Below are 24,727 nucleotides of genomic sequence, written 5' to 3' on the forward strand. Positions count from 1 at the left end.
TATTAACTATCTTTTGATAAATTCCTTAGTTTACCCAATTTCTGGGAAATTTCCACCTACTAACCTAACTAGCAAAGCCAATTTTCACTGTCATGCCAGTCAGTCAAATAATAAGAAAAAAAACAAAGGATGTTCTAATTTTTCCAATTAAAATTAATGTGTATTTATACATTTTGAGTAATTTTATAAACATTTCTTCAATAAAGAAATGGTTGAGGAATATATAAATAATAAATAATAAAAGAATATGTAAAGTGTAAATAAATACATCCTAAAAAAATAGGTCATTCTTTAATGAAGTTAAAATTAAGACAGTATAATCTAATCTAATACAGTTGATTTTGAGGGAATCAATTCCCAGATCCTCAACTTCCATGTATACTCTTAGCATACTGAAAAGTCGTAAAAATCTTATGTCTCTTCAAATGCACACATTTAGAACCTGTCAATATACAGGTAAGCTTATATGTAACTTACTGAAGAAATAAAATTCATTTATAAAATACAGACACATAGTTCTGAAAAATCTGTGCTATTTATAAACTCATTAACCTAATAGCTAGTATATATGTAATTTTTGTTAAAAGGATGTTGAAAATATTAACATTTTATAAGATGTAGATTGCTAAATTGAAAAAAAAATTGTAACAGTTTGATAAGAATAGCTTTAAGTCTTAAGTCTAACTGTATGGCATCTATGAGGAATCACATAAAATATAAATTTCATTCTGACCTTTTATCTAATTTGAAAAAAATGAAATTGCATTGAAAACACTCTGCCTCTGACAAGTACTACTTTAGCTATTCAAAAATAGTTATTCTCCCAGCTAACAACAGATCACAGGAATGATGTTTGAGAATGTTGTCACTTTGTTCCTGTCAGTCTCTTTAAGAGGAGTGAACAATTTAGTAATACTTAGGAGTACAACCCCTGAAGTTTTTTCCTCTATATTATTGTATAGTTGATAATAGCTTTCCAATCAGGGTTAAACAACTCCTAATTCCATTGCCATGCTTTGCACCTAATAAAAACCCATATACCAGCCTCTTTATATCAGAGGTATAAAGTCCTTTCTAGAACATAAAAAAAGAAAACGCATGTAAACAGGAAAGAGTGGAAGACTATAGTGGTTTTATCTTGTTTCAATTAATGAGTAATTAAGGTTTTCCCCAATCATTATTTTGAACTTTTCTCTTTGGCACCATAGAGATTTTTATACTGCAAGGCAATATACCCTATTAATGTAATGAATGGAGGGAATAATATGTCTTTTCTCTCTCTTTTTTTTTTCTCTTAAGAACAGGAGAGTAAAGAATACTGTAGAAAAGGGAGGGCAGGCAGAGAACTTTCAGTATGCTAAGAGTATACATGGAAGTTGAGGATCTGGGAATTGATTCCCTCAAAATCAACTGTATCAGCTCACCTCTTAAAAAGTCTCCACTTGTGAGGAGGCACATGCCTGTAATCCTAGCAGCTTGGGAGGCTGAGGCAGGAGGATCTCAAGTTCAAAGACAAATTCAGCAAAAGTGAGGCCCTAAGTAACTCAGTGAGAACCTGTCTGTAAATAAAATACAAAGTAGGAATGTGGCTCAGTAGTTAAGTGCCCTTGAGTTCAATCCCCAGTCCCCCCAACCCCAGAAAAAGTCTTCACTTATTTTTGGCTCCATTAAACTGGCATGAATTAAATAATACACTTTTCAGTTTCTACCAGATGCTAAATAATTAATAGCCTATTGGCTGTATTATAATGGTGAAAATATTTGCGAATCACTATTATAACTATGTCATTATTCTCAGGTTTTAAATAGAAGTCATCATGAGGAGTTCACTTATACTACTGTTTAAGAGATTTAGCAAGAATTGTTTTAGTAACTGTCAAACAAAAGATGTCCATGCATTACCATTTTAATTTGGCCCAGTTTCAGTCTGCTGTGAAGTGCCATTTTATAAATTTAGAAATAACAGTTTAGTCCAAAGTCTATAAAGAAGTCAGCCATGAGACACTTGAGATTCATGCTACATTACAGTTACCACCAGTGTGGAGTAGACAATCTCACCTAGAGCCAGTGGAGGAAATGGAGGAAAACTGTAGTACACCAATACTGTTGTAAAAAGTAGGCAGCATTCTAAGCTAAGTTCTCAAAGGGAACTTAAACCTTTTACATTCAAGAAAAAAATTGCCATTCCTTAATCCCATGGCTTAATATTTATTGAAGCAGAAATAGAGAAAGAATAGACTTGTTTGAATAGGTCTTCTGGAGGAGGTAAAGAGCAATTTTTATTGATTTGATACCTGTGACTCTTATTAGAAGTCTTTCTAGCTAAAGATTAATATTAAAGCTATTTTCTAGGAAATCGCATAGCTGAACTGAAAGAGTGGTTTATATTGGAATGATTCAGATTTGAAGTATAACTATTATGATAGGTTGCTAAGAGGTGATTTTTGAGAACTAAGGTCTTCTTTTTTCTTTGCTTTATCATTAAATGAGAAATAAGGTAATATTCCTTATCTATGTTTTGTTTATTAGTAAAATGGAATTAGAAGTGTAGCTCTAAAGCTTAAAAGGAACAGTGTAAGAATTTGAGATATTTTGACACTTGAAATGTATAATGCAAAAGGATTTCTTAATAAATTACAAAAAGATAGTAGAATTCATTTTTAGTTTTCAGTAAATTACTTAATCTCAAACAATTTCTTATTTTACAAAAACTTCACAACTTGGTAATAAAATTGCTTAAGAATGCATTTCCTTTAGTAAAAGATGATGACTGCGACTCAGATGCAGAAAATGAGCAAAACCATGATCCTAATGTTGAAGAGTTCCTGCAACAACAAGACACTGCTGTCATTTATCCTGAGGCACCTGAAGAGGACCAGAGGCAGGGCACACCAGAAGCCAGTGGTCATGATGAAAATGGTAATTGGAATTTAACACTTGTTTTTCTTTCTCTTTAAAGGATTATTTTTTTCTGTTACTGTACTGTGGAAACCTAATCTACTATGGAGAATACTTTTGAGAACCAAATTATTTCAAGTTCCTATAGGGAGTAGTATGTTTTATTAATGGGACATTGTCCTTTATAACAGTGCAATATTAAATTATTGGCTGTTCATGTGTGTAGTGTTAATGCTCCTGCATGTAAAATGCTTAGAATGGTTCCTGGACATGAATTTCCACTTATTCAAATGGCAGTGGGCAGCAGAAATGAGAACTAGGATGATTCTTATTGTCCTTCAGCTGTTTTCCACTATTCTTTTAGTAAGTGAAATAGTCATGTGGTTCAAAACATACTAATTTGGAGATAGTAGTTTTTTTGTATATACTTTAGTGTGCTCTGATATGAACACTTAGTGCATTAAAAATGGAGAAAACACAGTTTAAAAATGTGTTCTGCACTCCTGAGAAAAAATAAGCTGTCATTCTACTCTTCTAAGTGTAAAAAAAGATGAAAATAGCATTAAAATGTTCCTATAAGAAATTTTATACGAGATCTATACCAAGACTAGGAAGGTATTTGCAAAAGTTAAGTATTTGTAAAGATTAATATTCTACATATGGCTTTCTTTATTCAGGGTTTCCAGTTGAGTGTATACATTTAGCTTCATATTCAAATAATCAATTAACTTTGAAGACTTTAGATAAAATTGAGAACTATGGTATAAAAACATATATTCCAAGTCAAAAAGTCAACTATATATTTTTTAAATCAGGAATGAACTCTGAAAAGCAGAGCCAAAACAGAAGTTTCTTACAGAAGTTTCTCTCTGAAATGGATAGAATCTTAATTTTTTAAAATTTTTAGTAGATTCAACATGTCCCCTGTACTCTTTTCTCACAAATTATAAATAGGCAAGACTTTCTTTAGAAAGTTGAGTTATTCTAAATTCTGAATCAATGGGGAACAAATACAAGGGATGTTTCAGAGGTTTTATATCAAGAAGTACTACCAGTCAGAAGTGTTAAGATATTTACCAAAGAAAACTTAGGATTTAAAAATTAAAAATTTTTGCTTTTTTAGAAATAGAAATATTCATTGTCATAGATACTTAAAGAAATGATAAACAGTTCAGAAAACATTTAGATATAGATTGGTTTTATTTTTTAGTATCATTGAATTACTACTTTAAGCTTATCATAGGAATTCTAAAAATTATCATTTCCCCTTTTATAACAAATCTTCATTACTAAAAAGTGATTTTTGAAAAACAAAATTTTGATATTTTTCAAAAATAGAGATAAGTACTTTCACTTATCTTTTAAACCTGCTCAGTCTATGCTCATTGTACCAAATATTCAGATTTACTTTTCATTGTTTTATGCTAGTACCTAAAAGAATGAATTCATATATCATATTGATTTATAAAAATAAGAACTCTCTGTTAAAGTATCATGAACAACCTGTCATTTTACCATATCATTATTATTTTGCTTATTGAATTGTAAGGATTAATCATGTCCAAGAAGAAAATAGAACATAATGAGAGTAGATCTATGACACTGGAGTAGGAAAATGAATTACATGATATTATAGTGCCAATAACAAATCACCCACAGTGACAGACTATGACTTTTGCCATTTTTAAAATCAACAAGTTGGACTAGGCATTCTAGCAAGGATAATAAGGTCCCGAATGTTGGCTCCTGCTGGCCTGTACAAATAGGAAATTCATACTGGATAACATACAACATGATTTCCTCTCCAAAGAAGGTGTCCATGTTAGAATCATCTCCAGCAGAAAGCTCTGGTTCATGTTGCCTTGCTAGCTGGTAACAAAAGATACCATCATAAACTCTGGAGCTTTGGTTATTTAATTTTATTTATACATTCAATACAAATTTCAAAATATTTGCCTAGCTACTTTCAGGTGATTTGTAGGCTGGTCTTTTAGAAAGACATTTAATCTATATGCATTTGAACTCCAATAAAAGAATATATTTGTGAAGAATTTGGCGATTACTATGAAATTGCCTTTGGTTGTCTTTTTTTCCATAAGGAATTCAAAATGAAAAAAGTGAAGATGATATTTGCAATAATGTGTCACTTATAAGCTTATTTTTTGAAGAAAATAAAATATACAAAACTACAAGTAGGTTTTTTTTTTTTTTTGAGAGAGAGAGAGAGAGAGAGAGAGAGAATTTTTTAATATTTGGGTTTTTTTTTAGTTTTTGGTGGACACAACATCTTTATTTTATTTTTATGTGGTGCCAAGGATCGAACCCAGTGCCCTGCGCATGCCAGGCGAGTGTGCTACCACTTGAGCCACATCCCCAGTCCAACAAGTAGTTTTAATATCAATTAAGTATTATACTTTAAAGGATTGTTAGGCCTAGATGATAAACTCTATTTCACCCAGAATATTTTTATTTCTGCAAGATATGTGTATATTTATACCAATAAAACTACACCAAAAATTTGTCACTATATTTGATTAGAGAAAGGAACGTGGAGGACCATGCAGAGCACGTCTTATGAACCAGGCCCAGATTTGGCCCCCATCACTCCTGCCCCTCCCATCCTCTTTCTTTTTAGTCTGAATTCAATCATGTGGCCACACCTAGCTGCAAGGGAGTCATGGAAACATAGTCTAATTGTGTGCTACTTATAGTTGTGTGACAATTTTATAGTGTCATTTTCAAATTCAAAAGAGTGAGCCTCAAATAAATGATATACATTTGTTACTAAAAGAAAGATATTGTTGTAGAATGTAGTAGAATTGTGGTTTAGTTAAAAAAGATAAGGGACTTGAGAGTTAGCCTATGCTTGAATCCTTACTGTCACTACCTCACTTAAAAGTCATGCTTTTAAGTTATTGAACTTTTCTCAGCTTCACATTTTTTCCTTTATAAAATAGAGGTAGCAACTTTTGTATTGTTTTGAGGACTAAATATGAAATGGGTATCACAATATGTGGTACACAGCATATGGACTCAGTGTTATCTTTGGTAATATTTTTTGAATGTTTTAAATTTAAAATATGTCATTTCTTTTACAGGAACACCAGATGCATTTTCCCAATTACTCACCTGCCCATATTGTGATAGAGGCTATAAACGCTTTACCTCTCTGAAAGAACACATTAAATATCGTCATGAGAAGAATGAAGATAATTTTAGTTGCTCCCTGTGCAGTTACACCTTTGCATACAGAACCCAACTTGAGCGTCACATGACATCACATAAGTCAGGAAGAGATCAAGTAAGTGCAATGGCCAAGAGTTCACTAACTTTCCAAATTTGAGGAACTCAACCCTCAGTGAAAGGCAAGGATTTTCATATATTTCGAAGTGAAAAGGATGTACTAGACACTGTCTTGACTGAAACCTTATAAAAATGAAAGTGATAATTGTAGTTTTCATTTCCAGGTAAGATATTATCTTGTTTTGCTTATATCATAACTAAAACTCCTCAGAGGTTAGGTTTTGGTTGCATTCTACTAAAATGTTGAGTGTAGAAAAATAGTGGTTAAATAAACTACATGACCAATTTGAGAAGACAAATTTTTAAAGATTAATTTTCTTTTAACCAGTGACTATTAATCCTCAGAAAGTGATTCATTCTTTTCCTATAGTGAGAGACTATAACTCCTCTAAGAATCTAAAGTGTATAGTTTTTATCCTAAAGACTCAGTTTTCGTATGATTGTTCTGATTCGGTGTCACTGTGTCCCATTTTATAGAAGCATACACTAAGAGTATTTTGTAACTCTTAAGTTACATTTAAATTCTTGGCTCTGTTTTTAGGATTAAAGCCAATGACTGATTATCCTTTTTTAACAAGCTCCTTATAGCTACCATGTATCAATGATCAACTTAATATTAATTTAACTTGAAGCAGAAAACTGCCTGCCATGTCTAAGAAACAGCAAGGAGATAAGTGTGAATAAAGGAAAGAAAGATAGGTGAAACCAGAGAAGTACTGGGGGCCAGATGATATAAGCTGTTATGCAGGGTAAGATAAAGATTTAATTTTATTCTAAATTGTGATAGGAAAATTTTGAAGGATATTGGATTTTTTTTAAGGAACCACTTTTTAAGGAACCACTGATTATTGGATGGAGACAGAGAGAAAAGAATGGAAGCAGGGGAAATATTTAGTGTTTTGATATAATCCAGGACAGAGGTTGTATGGCAGACATGACATAGTGAAGGATTTTGGATTGAATCTACATTCAGATGGCTTACAAGGATTGGTTCAGGGTATTAAGGGGAAGAGTAATCAAAGATAATTCCAAATATCAAGGCTAAGCAATAACTGAATGAGGTTTCTATTCACAAAGGTAGGAGATGCTAGAGACGGAGATAATTTGCTGGAGGGAAATTAATAAGAGTTTGGTATAAATCATGTTAAGTTTCATCTGCCTAGTACCTTACAGTTGACATTATCAAAGAAGCAGCTGGTGATGCAAGTCTGTAGAGAACTGTGCTCTCATAAGATGAATTGAAGGGTGTCTGACTGAATACATCTGAAATGAAATACATACAAATGAAAATTTGAGAAACCGTGAAGAAAGCTATCATAATCACATGTGGATGAAAAAAAGGAACATATTTTTAAAAACCATCAGATTAAAGTACATTTTGGAAATATCAAACATAAAAAAGAGAGGATTATAATACTGGTGAAAGCCCAGGCTTTTCTTCTCTTCAATACCTTTTTCTTCTGTTGAGTAACTGTGCTTTAGATAGATTCTTAAATATTCATGGACTTGATTATCTCTAAATTAGAATATAGACAAGATAATCTCTAGTTCCTAGTAGAGTACATATTACTTTATTTTTGTTCAATACTATATTGCTTCGTTAAGTATGACTCTAATACTTTAAATTAATCTAGATTTTTCCCTGTGTCAGAACTCTGTTCCCACTGTCACCATCCTTTTGGGTAATAATTTCAAATGTTATATTTTTGTGACTGCAATTTGAGAACTTTAAGAATCAAAACAGTCATCAGACTCACTCAAAATATTACTTTAAACACATTGGATAGTCTTTATGTCTAAAGTTCTTTTGCTTTACAAATAAAATACCAATTTTCTCTTACAGAGACATGTGACGCAGTCTGGGGGTAATCGTAAATTCAAGTGCACTGAATGTGGAAAAGCTTTTAAATACAAACACCACCTAAAAGAGCACTTAAGAATTCACAGTGGTAAATATTTGTTTTATGTCTGCATACTGAATATCAGCATGTGATAATAAATAAATCTAAGCTAATTTGATCTTACATATATGATCAAAAACTACTTTTCTTTTTAGTATAAAGACTAATATGGAGAAATTTTCTTTTAATAAGTGGTATTGTATTATCATTTAACCTTTGACTAAAGTATATGAAGTTAATATAAAATGACACATACTCCAAATTTCCTAATCAGAAGATAATATATCATGTCTTAGCCAGTATAGCCTAAGACTACTTAATCATTCTTGTGAATGTGAATTTTATTGCCCCTTTTGTAAAGAGTTGAGATTTTAGAAGGAAATAAGGAGGTGAAAATGGCCTTTATAGAAGGAAGTTAGAAATGGAACTCAAGATGAGAAAATCATGCAGAGGTGATATAGAGTTAGTGAGCGAGGCAACATGAGGGGAAAGAGAACTACAGCACTGGTGAGACTCTTTTTAGTTACACATGAAGGTAGAATCCATTTTAACATAATTATAAAAGTATGGAATATATCTTATTCTAATTCAGTCTCCAGTATCTCTCCTTGCCCTTCCCTCCCCATCACCCTGCTGCTTTCCCTCTAGTGATCTTTCTGCCATTTACCCATAGTTATATTTTAAATGATTTCTTATGTATTGATATACACAACGGTGAGATTCACTATGATATGTTCATATATGTACACAGGAAAGTTATTTCAGATTCATTTCATTTTGATAGGTTTATAAAGCTTATCAGTACCTTTGGCTTTAAAGTAAGTATTGGGTAAACTTTTCCTCACATTGATAAAGTATCAATGTAATTCTGAACAATAAGAATAATGAAAACTAGGGACTGGGGTTGTGGCTCATTGGTAGAGTGCTTGTCTAGCACTTGTGAGGCTCTGGGTTTGATCCTCAGCACCACATAAAAATAAATAAAGAAATGTCCAACTACAATTAAAAAAAAGAATAATGATAACTAGAATTTGTTGAATACTTGTGGCCACTTGTTAATTATTTGCATACATTAACTTTTATAGTTCTCAAATAACCCTAAGATGTTCATTCTGTTATTTTGTGTGTGTGTGGGGGGGGAGGGGATTGAACCTAGGACCTTACCGTGCTATTATTTCTCTTTTTTAAAATCTTTTTTTTAAAACTTTAATTTGTTATATATGACAAAAGAATGCATTATAATTCATATTACAAAATTAGAGCACAGTTTTTCATATCTTTTGGTTGTACACAAAGCAGAGTCGCATCCTTCGTGTCTGCATACATGTACTTAGGGTAATAATGACCATCACATTCCACCATCTTTCCTACTCCTGTGCCCCGTCCTTTCCCCCCTTCCCTTTTCCCCTTTTCCCTATCTAGAGTTCATTTAATCCTCCCATTCCCCTTATTTCTCTTTTTGTTGATCAGAAGAGAACTTAATTAACTTGTTCAGGATCACTCAGCTAATACATGGCAAAGTCGGAACTCTGGTGGAAGCATCCTGATTCCGTTGTCATTGCCTTACCCACTGTACTTCTTAATTTCCTCTATTATAAAGAAATGTCATGGATGCTTATCTTCCCCATATCTCTATAGGAAAAGACTCATGCGGCCCATCTAAAACTGTTATTAGATCATTTAAAATAGAGATATACTAAACATATTCCTTCTTTTACCCCCATTAGAGACTTTTTATCTGATGGCATTTTGAGTATTGAATCCTATTCCAGGAATTGCTTTAGAAAGATATTGATAAACTGCAGAATATCCAGAGGTAGGCTTAACAGCAGGTAAGGGTTTTGAAAACTATGTCCTGTGAGGATTGTTTGAAAGACCTGGACATATTTAATCTACACAGGAAGATTCACAGAGAAGCTCTGTATCAATTTGAAGGTCTTATTATTCTATAATAGAATAAGTTAGACTTATTTTGTGTGACATCAGAAAAGCAAACTAGGTCATGAAAATATGCATTATAGCAAGCCAACTTTGGCTTAGTTGAGGACTGAGTAGATTTTAAAAGAATCACTAACCTTTGTTAAGGCCACACTGAGAGTTTTGCTATAGCATTTCATAACTCTCTAACATAATCCAGTGAAAATGTGTCTACATTTACATACCAAAATACTGAAGCTTGGAAAGTTTAAGAAAATAATATACGTGTGAGTCACAATTTGACTTCTGCAGAACCTGTCTAGGCTGTCTTCCATAGGGCTATCCTGTAGTCAATATCCTCCCCTTTATTTCACTAAGGAGCTTCAGCAAAGACTAACTGATGTCAAAAATAATATAGAGGAACTCTTTATTGAAAGGAGTCTTTCTAGAGGGATTCTTAGATCCCTTCCATTTCTAATATCTGATTCCTCAAATACCTATATTTCTGATAAGACATAACTCACTAGTTTTAATGTTGTAGCATTACACTTAAAACATTAGCAGAGCTTACACTGACTTTCTCCACTGCTTTTCCTGTTAACTCTTAAAAAGAAAGGAGGATTGTGAATATACTGTGTATACAACACTATGAAAAATTGTGCTCTATATATTTAATAAGAATTTAATACATTCTGTTGTCATATATCAATAAAAAATAAATAAAAATAAAATAAAAAATAAAGGAGGATATAAGGGGCCTTATTGTAATGTTGGGGAGACAAATAAGAATCATCACATTTCATAGTTCTACAGTTAACCATCATTCATCCTAAAAATGTTTAATGAGTATCTTTGCTGTACTGTAATAGGTATAAAGGTTAAAAGGAAAAAAGGACAGAGGTTCTCACCTTATTGGAGCTGATAGTCTTTAAGTATAAATTATAAATTAATGAACTGAATTTGAACTAAAATGAACAGTTAGGTTTGTATGAAGATATTCTTTTTATCTTAGTTCTTCTCAAAATTATCCAAGTATCTCTGATGACCAAGGGGAATAAGTACCTTGTGTCTCTGGGGAGTCTAAAATAGCAGCTGAAAGGAGGTCTCCACATGCAAGAAATTTCTTTGACATCATGTGTCCTGATAATTCATCCAGATGTTATATTTTGCCCTTGCTATAAATCTGTTTTCATATACAAATAATGTTTTACTATAACCGCTCACTAAAATTGACACTCTGGTAGGCTTTGTGTACCACTAGAACTTATCTCTGGGGATACATCTATTCCAGTTTAATAAGTAAGTAATTATAGGAATATCTTATATTGAAATTTTCCTCCATGAGGAAAGATATTTTCAAGGAAACCATATGGATATTGGAATTTTATAAACCAAGGATAAATATCCATAGTCTTATGGGAGATTGTACTTACTTTTGTTTGTTCTAATATTAATTTATCCTAAATATAGTTGTTGAATAGAGTGAAATACTGAAAATTATGTAGGTTGGTGAGACAGGATATAAAAATATTACTTGAAAGGGTAGAATTAATTATTTTTGACATTTGAGTATTATTTGAAGTGAAAGGAGGACAGAAATGTTATATACATATATGCTAAGAAGATTCCCTGATTAGCACATGTAGTTCAGAAAAGATTTTATTACTGTTGATAATATTTATGTCATTGTTTAACTTAAAATGATGATTCTAAATAAAATACATGGTGCCAGGCATGGTGGCACACGCCTGTAATCCTAGCAGCTCTGGAGGCTGAGGCAGGAAGATTGTGAGTTCAAAGCCAGTCTCATCAACTTAGCAAAGCTGTAAGCAACTCAGTGAGACCCTGTCTCTAAATAAAATTTAAAAAGAGGCTGGGGATGTGGCTTAGTAGTTAAACAGCCATGGGTTCAATCCCCAGTAGCAAAAAACAACAAAAAAAAAAAACCATACATGGTAATTTTGCTTTTTAAACTTGATATTTCTTACTTTAGAGAAAATTTGGATACATAAAAATGTATATGTAATAATTGACTACGCATATAAATTGTTTGTTTGTTTGTTTGTTTAGGAGAGAAGCCATATGAATGCCCAAACTGCAAGAAACGTTTTTCCCATTCTGGTTCCTATAGCTCTCATATAAGCAGTAAGAAATGTATCAGCTTGATGCCTGTGAATGGGCGACCAAGAACAGGTCTCAAGACATCTCAGTGTTCCTCACCATCTCTTTCGGCATCACCAGGCAGTCCCACACGACCACAGATACGGCAAAAAATAGAGAATAAACCCCTTCAAGAACAACTTTCAGTAAACCAAATTAAAACTGAACCTGTGGATTATGAGTTCAAACCCATAGTGGTTGCTTCAGGAATCAACTGTTCAACCCCTTTACAAAATGGGGTTTTTAGTGGTGGTGGCCCATTACAGGCAACCAGTTCTCCTCAGGGTGTGGTGCAAGCTGTTGTTCTGCCAACAGTTGGTTTGGTATCTCCTATAAGTATCAATTTAAGTGATATTCAGAATGTACTTAAAGTGGCAGTAGATGGTAATGTAATAAGGCAAGTTTTGGAGAATAATCAAGCCAATCTTGCATCCAAAGAACAAGAAACAATCAATGCTTCATCTGTACAACAAGGTGGCCATTCTGTTATTTCAGCCATCAGTCTTCCTTTGGTTGATCAAGATGGAACAACCAAAATTATCATCAACTACAGTCTTGAGCAGCCTAGCCAACTTCAAGTTGTTCCTCAAAATTTAAAAAAAGAAAATCCAGTCCCCACAAACAATTGCAAAAGCGAAAAGTTGCCAGAAGATCTTACTGTTAAATCTGAGAAAGATAAAAGCTTTGAAGGAGGAGTGAATGATAGCACTTGTCTTCTGTGTGATGATTGTCCAGGGGATCTTAATGCACTTCCAGAATTAAAGCACTATGACCTAAAGCAGCCGGCTCAGCCTCCACTCCCTGCCCCAGAAGCTGAGAAGCCTGAATCCTCTGTTTCATCAGGTACGGGAGATGGCAGTTTGTCTCCTAGTCAGCCACCTTTGAAGAACCTGCTGTCTCTCCTAAAAGCCTATTATGCTTTGAATGCACAACCAAGTGCAGAAGAGCTCTCAAAAATTGCTGATTCTGTAAACCTACCACTGGATGTAGTAAAAAAGTGGTTTGAAAAGATGCAAGCTGGACAGATTTCAGTGCAGAGTTCTGAACCATCTTCTCCTGAACCAGGCAAAGTAAATATCCTTGCAAAGAATGATGATCTGTCTCAATCCACAAATGAAAATGAATCCCAGGACAGCACAAGTCTACACAGTCCTCCGAAGATGACTAATTCTCCAGTTTTAACAGTAGGATCAACTGTCAATGGTTCCAGAAGTAGTACACCATCCCCATCACCTCTAAACCTTTCCTCAGCCAGAAATACACAGGGTTACTCATACGCAGCAGAGGGCGCACAAGAAGAGCCACAAGTAGAACCTCTTGATCTTTCACTACCAAAGCAACAGGGAGAATTATTGGAAAGGTCAACTATTACTAGTGTTTACCAGAACAGTGTTTATTCTGTCCAAGAAGAACCCTTGAACTTGTCTTGTGCAAAAAAGGAGCCACAAAAGGACAGTTGTGTTACAGACTCAGAACCAGTTGTAAATGTAATCCCACCAAGTGCCAACCCCATAAATATTGCTATACCTACAGTCACTGCCCAATTACCCACAATCGTGGCCATTGCTGACCAGAACAGTGTTCCCTGCTTACGAGCACTAGCTGCCAATAAGCAAACTATTCTGATTCCCCAGGTGGCTTACACATATTCAGCTACAGTCAGCCCTGCAGTCCAGGAACCAGCCCTGAAAGTGGTCCAGCCAAGTGGAAATCAGGTAAAAAAAACAAACAAACAAAAAACTTCCTTAACCTGGTTGGCAAAATGTTAGCTTGACTAATTTCAGTTAACTTTTTCTAATTAAAAAAAAAATCTGTCACTGTAGAGTCAAGTTATTTCTAAAGGAAAATAAGTCTACATTAAGTTTGCAGTAACTTTTGTGACAAGTCTTCAATTACTTACTAATCCAGGTTTTGGTATCAACTAACATTTGTGTTACTCTACTGTGAAAAATGATTTAAATATCATAGCTGGAGACCTATTTGAAGTAAGAAACAAAGAGAAAAGAAAAATTAGAATGCTCATTAATTGGATTTCTGTTTTTATATTTAAATTCTCAAAATTAGTATTAGTTTCTGCCTTGATTATGATTATTAATAAATGAAAATATGTTCACACCAGACTTAGCCATCAGTTTTTATGTAAATAACACCTCTGTTTATGAAAAGCTTTAATTAAACACAGAACTCATCTGATATGTTTACTGATCATTTTATAAGCCATGAATAAATAAATGTTCAGTCATAATTAATATATGACTGTGAATAAATAAGGCTGTGAATCTACATATGTATTTTTCTCTTTAATATTCTTGAAAAGTTCATGATAGTTTTGGATAGAGCTCTGTTGTGTCTTATTGTGCAGGATTTTTCTGTGTAACTAACCTTAAGTCTCCTCCACCTTTTTTTTTCAATTATTGTTCGATTGAATCAAATACAATTTAATGCAGATACTTTCTATGAGTAGATGCCAACTGTAATAATTTCAACATCCTGCTCAAATGTATATTCGCTGCTTTTTTTCCCCTTAAATATTGACAGATTGAGTTTCCTGAAATTACAACTCCTAAAAAAAAATTTCTACATGACCAGTGAATTCATCTAAATTTTTAGGTATAGAACATTTTGTACCTTTTTGAATAGAATAAAGAGGTGCTTTTAACATCTCATGTAATCATATGTCAAGATCAAATACTAATGAAAGTAGAGTTACCACAGCAACCATTGGCAGCTCACAAATGATCCAGGCAAATGGCTGCACCTCTCCTGCCTCACAGAGCCATAAGCAATGTATAATACTTTTTAACTTTTATGAAATTTGTGGATTTAGAGACAATAGAATGGAAGACCCTAGAAAAAGCACAAAGATCTTAGCCAAATTAATTCCTCAACAGGCTCCCTGAAGTATGATCGTTATCATCTAGAAAACCTTCTGCTCAAAATTATCTGCCTGAATATTTTTATGCTGCAGGAATTTAGATTCTTTTTGTCTAGCAAGTACTACTTTTTAAAAATATAAGCTCTATCCAGTTGTTCTGTCTTTTTTATTGGTTCTTTTTAGTTATACATAACAATAGGATTCATTTTGACATAATTATAAAAGCATGAAATATAATTTATTCTTATTCAGTCCCCAGGACTTCCTCTTTCCTTCCCCTCTTCTTTCTCTCCCCCTGTTCCTTTCATTCTACTAATATTGTGGATATATATGATAGTGAGATTCACTGTAGTGTATTCATGTATGTATACATGAAAGTTAGGTCAGATTCATTCCACTGTCTTTCCCAATCCTATCCCATATCCCTTCCCTTCATTATCCTTTGTCTACTCTGCTGATATTTCTTCTGTTCTTTTTTTTAACCACCCCCCACCTTATTTTGAATTGGCTTCCACATATCAGAGAAAACTTTCAATTTTTGATTTTTTGGGGACTGGCTTATTTCACTTAGCATGATAGCCTCCATTTCTATCCTTTTACTGGCAAATGCCATAAAGTCATTCTTCTTTGTGACTTGAGTAATACTGCATTGTGTATATATACCACATATTCTTTATCCATTCATCTGTTGAAGGGTACCATAGCTTGGCTATTATAAATTGTGTGCTATAAACATTGATAGGGTGGCTATGTCACTATAGTATGCTGATTCTAATCCTTTGGATATATACTGAGGAGTGGGATAGTTGAGTCATATGGTGGTTCCATAGCTAGTTTTCTGAGGAATCTCAATTCTGCTTTCCATAGTGGTTAGATCAGTTTGTAGTCCCACCAATAATGTATGCATGTACCTTTTCTTTACATCCTCACCAACACTTTTTGTTACTAGTATTTTTAATAATAGCCATTCTGACTAGAGTGAGATGAAATCTCAGTGTAGTTTTAATTTTCATTTCTCTAATTGCTAGAAATTTTGAACATTTTTTTAATACAGTTGTTGACTATTTGTATTTCTTCTTTTGAGAAGTATCTGTTTTCTTGCTTCAAAAAAGTAGAGCAAGCCTCTCTTTTCAAGGAGACCACAGAGGCTAGTTCAGAGATCTCTACAAGTTCTAGAGGGTAAAATTTAAAAGCCACTTTTTAAAAACCAAATCTTAATTTATGCTTAGTGAAACCCATAATTTAAAAACAGTAAAGGGAGCAGTTAGAAATTAATTATTAATTAGCAAACTCATAAGCTAAAATTATTTATCATAAAAGTAATGATTTACTTAGTTACTTTACATGGAACCAAGTAAATATTGCCACCCATTTTACATTTTCTTTTTGGGGTCCTTTCTTTTCAGTACCAGTTGAGCATATGGGTTTTGCTGTGGTTTGGCTGTTTATCTCTAGCATCGCTTTTGTCTATATCAACCCCCATCCCCCACAGTCTAGCCCCCACCCTTGTGACCCATCTACAGTAGTGAGCAGTATGTTTGCTGTGGTCAGTTTGTTGAAAGTTTAAAGTAGTTTTTTAACCAGGCTTTGTTTATCTCTTGTTTGTCTTTTAATTTGAAATTTAATCTTACTTTTCACCCTCCCCCTTAGGATGAAAGGCAAGACACTAGCTCAGAAGGAGTATCCAATGTGGAAGATCAGAATGACTCTGATTCTACACCACCCAAAAAGAAAATGCGGAAGACAGAAAATGGAATGTATGCCTGTGACTTATGTGATAAGATATTTCAGAAGAGTAGCTCATTGTTGAGACATAAATATGAACACACAGGTAGGTTAGTGAACACAAAACATGCTGTCCTTTTTAAAAGTGCCTGTGATATGATATACACAATTATTTTGTCCACATCCACTTATGGCAAGTATATACTATATTAATATAAATACAGTAGCCATTAATAAAATTATGGGACCAGTGGGGGAAGTTACAGGGAAATGGAATCAGGGTTCATAGGAGAAAACGATGCTTCATGAGCGCACTCAGCATTGCTGTCTTAGAAAGTCATTGTTTCAGGTATATCTTTTATTTTAGGATAACTTCTGTGTAATAGATTGGGCATGATGATTCTAAGATCCCTTCCAACTCTGAAATTCTTCCACAAAATACACTTCTTGGACTAATTTTGGGATTGGCGAACTATGATTCACAGGCCAAGTTGTGGGCTTCCACCTGTTTTCTATGTCCCGCTAAGAAATTTTTTATATCTTTTTTAATGACTGAAACAAATGAAAAGAATAATATTTATGGCATGTGAAAATAATGTAAAAATCAAATTATAACATTCTTAAATATAATTGTATTGGAACATAGCCATACCCATTCATTTACATGTTGTCTATGACCACTCTCCTGCATCTATAATGGTGGAATTGAATAGCTGAAACAGACCATTTGGGCAGCAAAGCCTAAAGTATTTACTGTGTAACTTTTGCAGAAAACTTTTACCAACTCCTGGCCCAGCCAGTTCCTCTTATCCAGTGGAGTTCTGGTAACTGCTGTTTAAAAACTGGTTCTCTGAAGGGTTAGGGAAGCCCTTGTGTGTAGTGCTTGCAGATTTCTATGGCCTAAATATTCTCACCATGGCTTATTTCAAGTTTGAAATCTGTTTTAAATCATGTTGCAGAATTCCTAATAATTTGCCAATAGACTCCTTCTAGCCAGATGTATCACTCCACTCTTCCTTTTTAGAACAGATTGCTGTATAAAGAACTGGATTTATCATGAGCTCTATAATCCCCTTCCTTCTCTGCCCTCTACCTGCCTTTTTGACTATAGTATCCATATTTTTTTGAAAGTCAACATCCATTTATTATAAAAATGTACATTAAGCATAGAGGGATACATCCTTATCACAGTTACATCCATACACATCTGTTTCACATAAACTCTTTTGATTGTGTATTTTAAATATTTCATGATTAAGAAATATTTAAATATTAAATGTGATTATAATTCATAGTCATATGAGGCAGTTTGCTTGATGTAACTCATTCTCTCAGGAATAAATGTAAATGTACTGAGAAAAATAACCCCAAATTACCCTATATTTGTAAATTTTAGGATTTATTTTTTATTAGTTCTTTTTAGTTATATTATGACAATAAAATCGATTATAATATAATTATACAAGCATGGAAATATCTTATTCTAATTAGGATCCTATCTTTGTGACTGTGCATGATGGTGGAATTCATTTAGGTTTTTTCATATATGTATATTGGAAAATTATGTTAGATCCATTCTACTGTCTCTTCTATTTCTATCTCCCATCCCTTCCCTCATTCCCCTTTGTCCAATCTACTGAACTTCTCTTTTTCCCCTCCCTCACTTTATTGGGTTTAGATTCCATATTTATGCTAATTAGTGAAAGATATCAAGTACTGTTTTCCCTTCTTTAGACTGTAGATTCAAAAGTACATGCAGTGACATTCGGGCAGTTCTTAAAGGTAAAAACTAGTATTACATAAGGGATACCTCTCTCACACAACAAGCCCCTTGTTAAACATTCCTCTAGTTGTTTTCAGTGAGACCCGAGGAAAATTAGAAAATCTTCTGCTTTGGACAAGAGTTAAATATTAGTATGTAACAAAATGAAAAATATATTTGAGAAATATGCTATACCAAAAAATAAAAACAAATCGTTTCTACATTTGTTAGTGTTATGGCTTGATAGCACTGAAGTTTGACTTTATCAGTCCTGATTATAATCCAGTTGTCAGTTTTTTTCATGTCTGGGCAATAGCATTTCTCAAGTTCATGCATTTTCAATAGGGGCAAAGTTGCCCTCAAGGGGCAAAAAAGGGTTAAATATTATAATAATTTGTGGTTTTCTCAAGGACCTCAGTGTATCAATCATGTTTGTATGTGTATGTATGGTATATGTATAAATATATGCCAAAACTCATATATATGAATTTTGGCATATATAAAAAGCATATATGAGGCATTAAAATTTAATTCAGACAAAGGTTGTGACAAGGAAAAAGAAGTTGAAAAGAGTCCTTAAGAAGGAAAGTAAAGAAAAACCAAGTTGAGAAATGCCTGTATCCCTCCTTGCCCTCACAGTGTTCATTGCCAAATATCGAATTAGAGCTTCACATTCCATGTTTTCACATCCCATGTTCACATATTTTTAATATATTGATGGTCATGATGTGATGTTTGCATGTTTAGAATTTAGTCTTATGTATTTCTTATTGACCTTCTCAGAGATGAGACTAAATTCTGATACTAAATGATGACACTAAATTTTCTTGTATGAATGATAAACCAGATTAACATTATACAGAAAAGACAGTTTGGGACCTGGAAGTTTTTAAAACGTGAAACTATAGCCCTCCCCTTCCCACAACCTAAAGTGCTCCCAACACTTACAAAAACTATTAATATCACCATTTGATTTCATAACTTTGTTCTTTCTTGCAGGTAAAAGACCTCATGAGTGTGGAATCTGTAAAAAGGCATTTAAACACAAACATCATTTGATTGAACACATGCGATTGCATTCTGGAGAAAAGCCCTATCAATGTGACAAGTGTGGAAAGCGCTTCTCACACTCGGGATCTTATTCTCAACACATGAATCACCGCTATTCATATTGCAAGAGAGAAGCAGAAGAACGAGATGGCGCAGAGCAGGAAGAGGCAGGGCCAGAGGTCCTGAGGAACGAGCACGCTGGTGCTCGCGCGTCTCCCTCGCAGGTCGACTCAGATGAGAGAGAGAGTTTGACAAGGGAAGAGGACGAAGACAGTGAAAAAGAGGAAGAGGAGGAGGAGGATAAAGAGATGGAAGAATTACAGGAGGAAAAGGAATGTGAAAAACCCCAGGGAGATGAGGAGGAGGAGGAGGAGGAAGAAGAGGCAGAAGAAGAAGAAGAGGCAGAAGAAGCAGAGAATGAGGGAGAGGAAGCAAAAACTGAAGGCCCAGTGAAGGATGATGGAGCTGTGAGTCAAGCAAGCAGCTTAGAACAGAAGGTCAGCGAGAACAGCGAGCAAGTATCTGAAGAGAAGACAAATGAAGCCTAATCGTTTTTCTAGAAGGAAAATAAATTCTAATTGGTAATGAAGTCTGTTCTATATTATCCATGCTTTTCATGGAAACACAGTAACCTGTATACTGTGATTCCTGTTCACTACTGTGTAAAGTAAAAACTAAAATCTTAAAAAAAAAAAAAAATACAAAATACAAAAAAAAAAAACCACTCAAAAAAAAAAAATCCGGGTGTGCCTGAACCTCAGACCTAGTAATTTTTCATGCAGTTTTCAAAGTTAGGAGCAAGTTTGTAACATGAAGCAGATTAGAAAACTTTAATGACTCAGAAAGCAAGATTTAACAGGTTAAAGGAAACTGATTAATTAGATAAGCATCTGGCATTGTTTCATTTTTATCAGTATTATCACTCTTACGTTGGTTTATTCTTACGCTGTACAATTGGGAGAAATTTTATAATTTTTTATTGGTAAACATATGCTAAATCCGCTTCAGTATTTTATTATGTTTTTTAAAATGTGAGAACTTCTGCACTACAAAATTCCCTTCACAAAGAAGTATAATGCAGTTCCAAACCGTGCTAACTACCTTTTATAAGTTCAACGTAGAAGGTAGTAATTTCTAATATTTAGACGTCATAGTGGAGCATATTATCATTTAAAGTGTATTGTTAGCCTTAAGGAAGCAGCCGATAGAAGAACTGAAGTTTCTTACTCATGTGATTTAAAATGGAGTTCACAAGATTGTCGTTGAGTTCTGATTGCAGGGACTAACAGTGTTGATACTGGTAAGGACAGCAGTCGTCAGAATCAGTGTTCGTGATTGTGTTTGAGTACGTGGTAACAAATATGAAGGATATGATATGAAGCTTTGTATCTCCTCTGGCCTTAAGCAAGACCTGTGTGCTGTAAGTGCCATTTCTCAGTATTTTCAAGGCTCTGACCCGCCTTCATTCAGTGTGTGGCCTACAATAACTAGCATTTGTTGATTTGTTTGTTGTATCAAAATTCCCAAATAAAACTTAAAACCACTGACTCTGTCAGAGAAACTGAAACACTGGGACATTTCATCCTTTAACTCCTCAGTATTCATTTTGTGTTAATTGACTTTCAGAATTTCTCTACAGAAATTAAAGGGAAATTTTCTAATCTGCTTTTACCCATGTACTTCCATTTCAGACATGGACATGCCATTGTTATTTGGCTCATAACTATTTCCAAATGTTAGTTATTATGGACCCAATTTATTAACAACATTAGCTGATTTTTACCTATCAGTATTATTTTATTTCTTTTAGTTTATAGATCTGTGCAACATTTTTGTACTGTATGTCTTCAAACCTGGCAGTATTAATACCCTTCTTACTGACATATGTACTTTTAGTTTTAGAAAACTTTTATATTTATGTGTCTTATTTTTATATTTCTTTATTTATTACACAGTGTAGTGTATAATACTGTAGTTTGTATTAATACAATAATATATTTTAGTATGAAAATTTGGAAAGTTGATAAGATTTAAAGTAGAGATGCAATTGGTTCTCTTGCATTGAGATTTGATTTAACAGTGTTATGTTAACATTTATACTTGCCTTGGACTGTAGAACAGAATTTAAATGGGAATGTATTAGTTTTACAACTACAATCAAGTCATTTTACCTTTACCCAGTTTTTAATATAAAACTCTTAAATTTTGAAATTCACTGTGTGACTAATAGCATGATGCTCTGCAGTTTTATTAAGAGATTAGCCTAACCATAAATCTCTCATTTCCTTAGCAAGCCAAATTAGGATTACCTTATATAAACAGTGTTGGGAACAATGTTTAACATTTTGTGCCAATTTGTTCCTGTATTCATGTATGTAAGTTACCAACCTGACTCTTCATTTTTAAGTTCCTTGTTACACCATGGTCATTTTCTAGTTTTTTACCAGACTCCCCCATCTCACAATAAAAAGCATCAACAAGCCTGACCTGCTGTCATTCTTTTAATCATTGTCAAGGTTTTCTTTGGGAAATGAGGTTTTCTGTTGTTATCCTGTACTTGATTCATCCTGAGCTCACTTTGGTAACACTAAATGTTTTAGACACTCACCACTAAATCATGGATTTTCTTGTGACTGAATGTTTTGGGATAGGTCAGATTAGACAGCTGAAGTCCTCCTGTGCAGAGGTTGCTCCTCCTTACTGAAACCGTTGCCCCATCCCTACTCCAGATCCCATGGCTTCTTCTTCTTGGTTCACTCCAGGGCACTGGGTTTAGATGCCTCTGTTCTGTACTCCCGCAGCTCCTGTCCTTTCTCAACTGTAGCTCCTGCACTGTTATTTATATTCCTTCCCCACTGGGAACAGGGACCATGTCTGCCATAGTCAATTCTAACAGGCCCACGCCCAGCAAAATGCCTAGCAGTAGTTGGTACGACAAATATTTGTTGAATGAAAATATAATTTGCATGTTTACAGAGCTCAGCTATGCTTTCAGTATTTGTTTTGCCTCTAATCCCAGAATATATATGTTAAATGATTCCAGTAATTTAATGACTTTCTTATTGAGATCTTATTAAACCCTGGGCATAACAGACAAAATAAATTGTTCCTTCTTTTTCTGTTGCCTTACTGTTATGATTTATTCAGTTTATCTCAAGGTGTCTTCCGGATGCTTAATTTCATGGTACGGAGCACAGGCCCTGAAGGCTTGTGGATACTACCACTCCCAGAAGGAGTAGTTAGGACCCACTTCCCATACTAGGGCCCCACATTCCTAGATTCTCATTACCATGTTGCCTGATTTCCTCTCTCACTAAGAACAGCTCTCCACAATAAGCAAATTCACTTGATAGAAATAGGAAATAAAATAAATAATCCTTACAAGGCATCTATCTAGTAATCACTGTGATGTAAACCTCAAAGAGGCAGTACTTGATCCTTATGGATAGGTGGCTAATAAAGGAATTTAGAAATTATCAAATGTTCTTAAAAAAGTAAAATAGATATGTATCTTTCCCAGTATTCTATCAAATCACATAATGACAGCAATATTAATACTAGTCATGTTATTTATTTGTGCCATGAACAGGTGTTTTGCTACAATTATCAAAAATTTTCAGGTTGGGGCTGTAGCTCAATGGAAGAGTGCTTGCCTAGTATGCATAAGGCCCTGGGTTCAATCCCCAGCACCCCTAATTTTTTTCAGAAAACCTTAGATACATGAATAAAAGCTGTGTGTTGGTGAACACGTACATAATAAGTTACAGAAAAAGGATTTAAACACAGATCTGTCTGACTCCAAAATCCATCCTCAAGTAGCCTGTATCACATTTCATGTCAGAACAGTTTATATTATCTGCATTTAATTTCAGGCTTACTCTTAAAGAATATTAATAGAAAATACTCATAAAATCAATATACATTTCACATCATGGTAGAAAACACAGGGGTGATGGTTATGAGATTTTTCAAATTGGTGTGCAAGGATAAAAAAACAGCTTTAAAAAGAGTACTATTGAAGTGTAATGATTAAATTGATATAGAAATTAATTTTAGAATACATTTCACCTCTTAAAATAAATGAATGTTAATATATAAATTTTGTCTGTGACAAAAAAAAACATGGAAATTCCTCTGCTCTAGTAAACAAAAATATATTTTATTCAACAGCAGCCAGAATATACTTAGGGCTGTATAATATAATAGGGCTGTAACACAACACTCAAAATTTAAAAGATAACAAGTATTTCCTCTTGACTAAAAAAAAACTAGAGAAAACATCTGGAAAATTACATAAATTATTGAAAATCAACAGCATTAAGTACTCCATGGATGTTAATAAAAAGAGCTTCTAAAATATGAACTGAATGGTAATGTCATATATTAAAACTTGTAGTATGCAACCAAAGCAGTGCATATAAGAAAATTTATATAACTCATGTTAGAAAGAAACAAAGGACTTGATCATCTTAAGCTTATACGTTAAAAAACTAGAAAGAAGAACAAAATTAAAACTCAAAACCAGCAGCAGGAAGGCAATATTAAGGAGGAGAAAAATAAATGGTAACAGACACTAGTATGGCAATATGTAAATCAATGGATGTGTAACTGATGTGATTCTGCAATCTGTATATGGGGTAAAAATGGGAGCTCATAACCCACTTGAATCAAATTGTGAAATATGATATATCAAGAACTATGTAATGTTTTGAACAGCCAACAATAAAAAATTTTTTTAAAAAAATGGAATAAAATCGGAATCGGAATCTTTGAAAAGATTACCAAAACTGATGAACCTCTAGCCAGATAGACCAAGAGGAAAGGAGGTGATGTCTTCATGGATCCTACAGAGTAAGAGGACAACAAGGAAGCAAAAACTTCATGCCAATAAATGTTGACAGTTTAGATGAAAATGACACTTCTTGAAAGACCCAAACTACCAGAAAGAAATAGATAATATGAATCAAAAAATAAATAGATTTCAACTTAGGAATCTCCCCATAAAGAAAATACCCAGCCCAAAATGCCTCCACTACTAAACATTTAAGATGTACGTTGCACCGATTCTACACAAACTCACCAAGAAGGTAGAGGAAAAAACGTTGTCTACCTTCGTGACAGTTCAAGAGACAAAAC

General features: G+C 33.7%; 1 protein-coding gene across 7 annotated transcripts in view; it reads left to right on the plus strand.

The window, feature by feature from the left end:
* The window catches only part of Zeb1 (zinc finger E-box binding homeobox 1), a 164,927-nt gene extending 142,850 nt beyond the window's left edge, over positions 1-22,077 (plus strand). For all 7 annotated transcript variants that reach the window (XM_046448250.1, XM_046448251.1, XM_046448252.1 and 4 more), the window contains 6 exons: positions 2,758-2,919; positions 5,997-6,199; positions 8,045-8,150; positions 12,090-13,894; positions 16,705-16,885; positions 19,541-22,077. In XM_046448250.1, the coding sequence (XP_046304206.1) occupies positions 2,758-2,919; positions 5,997-6,199; positions 8,045-8,150; positions 12,090-13,894; positions 16,705-16,885; positions 19,541-20,139 (3,056 nt within the window). In that variant the 3' untranslated portion in view covers positions 20,140-22,077. The remainder of the gene's footprint in view (positions 1-2,757; positions 2,920-5,996; positions 6,200-8,044; positions 8,151-12,089; positions 13,895-16,704; positions 16,886-19,540) is intronic.
* Positions 22,078-24,727: the final 2,650 nt, after the last annotated feature.

The sequence above is a fragment of the Marmota monax genome, unplaced genomic scaffold (assembly GCF_021218885.2).
Source record: "Marmota monax isolate L192 unplaced genomic scaffold, Marmota_monax_Labrador192_F-V1.1 WCK01_AAM20220418_F8-fsc00066, whole genome shotgun sequence".
NCBI classification, from domain to species: Eukaryota; Metazoa; Chordata; class Mammalia; order Rodentia; family Sciuridae; genus Marmota; species Marmota monax.